A 2,166-nucleotide genomic window follows, 5' to 3' on the forward strand; every position below is an offset into this window, starting at 1 on the left:
GATAAACTCAAATTTGTAAAAATAACAAAATATGAATAAAAAATGAAATGGAGTGTGGTTGTTACCAAAAAGTCATGCATAAATAAAGTTAATTTGAAAATTAATTACTTAAAAATATTAATCTAATCTAAAAACAAGGGTTTCACAACAAAAACTAAGACGAATAAATTAATATTTATTAAAAAAAAAAAACTGACATGGTCAGCATCCAAACAACAAGCTGTTAAAGGAGTATTTCAGCCTCATTTAAACAAAGAAGGATCACTCCTATAGTCGGAAATCTAAAGAACTAAAACATCTGCAGCAAACGTCACTCACTAAGAACAACAAGCATCTAGTATGAATTAAAACAAGCCTGCTGACACCAAAATTACACAGATTCGGTACCTGCTTTTTGTCTCCTGATCTTCTCTGAGTAATTCATGAACAAAAGTGAAATGTTTATTATTTATTGTTAACTGTTGGTCTGCTGTTTGTGTATACTTTTTTAATTTAAACAACCAGCACTCACCTTTCTCCTCGTCACTAGCTATTTTCTCCCAGTTGTCTATATCAGTATCCGGCTTCACCTCTGCATAAAAACAACATGTTAACTTCTTTTTCACTTTCTCTTCCTCTCATATACCTCTTGCACTCACCTGGCTCTGCAGTGGGTAGTTCAACCTCTCTTTCCATGGGAATAGGCTCTGGAGTTTCCGATGTTGGTGAAGCCACCTCTGATGCTTCTAGTGAGCAGGAATGAGCAATAACAGATTAGATGTGACTTATTACTCATGAGAAGCAGCAGGAACAGAAAAAGTGAGACGGTACCGTCAGGAGTTTGAGAATTAGGCTTCTTCTTCCTCTTATCTCCATAAACCGGCTTCTTCTTTGGCACTGAGTCTTTGGATGGCACTTCAACACCTTAAACAAAATATGCATATTAAACATGAGTATGACTGAACTCTATGCCATCTAGGCCTGGGCGATAAACCGAAAAATAACAGATGCCGACATTTATGACAATAACCGATATCATTTTGCCCGTGTCGGTATTTTCAGTATTTAAAAAATGAGGAAAAGAGAAACCTGCTCATTTTCTGTTGCGGTCACAAGCTGCCCAGTCTGATACATGTTTAAACAAACGTTGCTTTCAACAAATCAAACAAATCCCACAGCTTAGTTTATCCAATCAGAGCAGAGCAGGGCGGATCTTTCTCATGTCGGTGCAGCAGTCTGCAGGATAAACACCGGTCAGCCTGTAGCTCCTGTCCTGAGTGAGCAAACCCCATCCTCCACTTTGCTCCTGAGCTACCAGAGACATTGGTATCTAAAATCTAACACACTATAAGTTTATGTGTTCAGAGTTTCGTTATCTAACAAATACAGTATGTCCAACTTTGCTCACGTGATTAAACTCATCTCCTCGACAGCGTTGTTACGGGAGCGCGCCGAGGTGCGCACAGGCTGAGTTGTTCTGTGAGAGCTGCTGTTTCAGCTCTTCTAACGAAACATTAACTCTAATAGATGAACATTTGTTTGTCCCATATTACAGAGCTATGTTCCGGCTGTGTAGTTTATCACAAATTTCATTCTTCACAATATAGCTTGTTTATATTTAGAACCATACTGTGACTGAACTGCTCTGTGATCCAATAAATGATCAAATATGAAGAATAAATAGTAACCAATGATTACATGAGCTCTATAAATTATAAAATCTTTTTGAAAGAAACAGTTATTTTAATAGAGAAATCAGTCAGTCTCACAAATAAAAAATATATTTAAGTTATTTTGTGCAGTACAAAAGACACATTTGGTATATTTTTTTAAATATAAAATTATAATACATAATGTGTGTGTTTGCACTGAAAAGTTATGGAGATGGTTTAATATTTGTATCTGACTCAAGTTTTGGCAAAAATGGTGTTTTTTTATTAAATATATTAAAAACACTAAAATGGCAAATATAAACTACAGAAAAGCTGTTCAAAATCTAAACTGTGAACTTTGACTGAGAACATGGACACAGTGTATAGTGTTATGATTATACTATACTGTGTACTTGTTTATGGGAGTGGTAAGAGTTATTGTACATTTATCGTTAACGAGGTAAACTGGTCAATACAGTGGTTTGCAAAAGTATTCATACCCCTTGAACTTTTCCATATTTTGTCACATTACAAC

General features: G+C 35.5%; 1 protein-coding gene across 2 annotated transcripts in view; it reads right to left on the minus strand.

The window, feature by feature from the left end:
- The window catches only part of eif5b (eukaryotic translation initiation factor 5B), a 29,663-nt gene that overhangs the window by 13,331 nt on the left and 14,166 nt on the right, over window positions 1–2,166 (minus strand). Inside the window, exons 9-12 of one of the 2 annotated variants that reach the window (XM_014024315.1) lie at window positions 811–903; window positions 639–725; window positions 512–571; window positions 388–411 (exon numbers count right to left, since the gene is read on the minus strand). In XM_014024315.1, the coding sequence (XP_013879769.1) occupies window positions 388–411; window positions 512–571; window positions 639–725; window positions 811–903 (264 nt within the window). The remainder of the gene's footprint in view (window positions 1–387; window positions 412–511; window positions 572–638; window positions 726–810; window positions 904–2,166) is intronic. The other variant, XM_014024316.1, reaches the window with a different exon arrangement.

The sequence above is a fragment of the Austrofundulus limnaeus genome, unplaced genomic scaffold (assembly GCF_001266775.1).
Source record: "Austrofundulus limnaeus strain Quisiro unplaced genomic scaffold, Austrofundulus_limnaeus-1.0 Scaffold418, whole genome shotgun sequence".
NCBI lineage: Eukaryota > Metazoa > Chordata > Actinopteri > Cyprinodontiformes > Rivulidae > Austrofundulus > Austrofundulus limnaeus.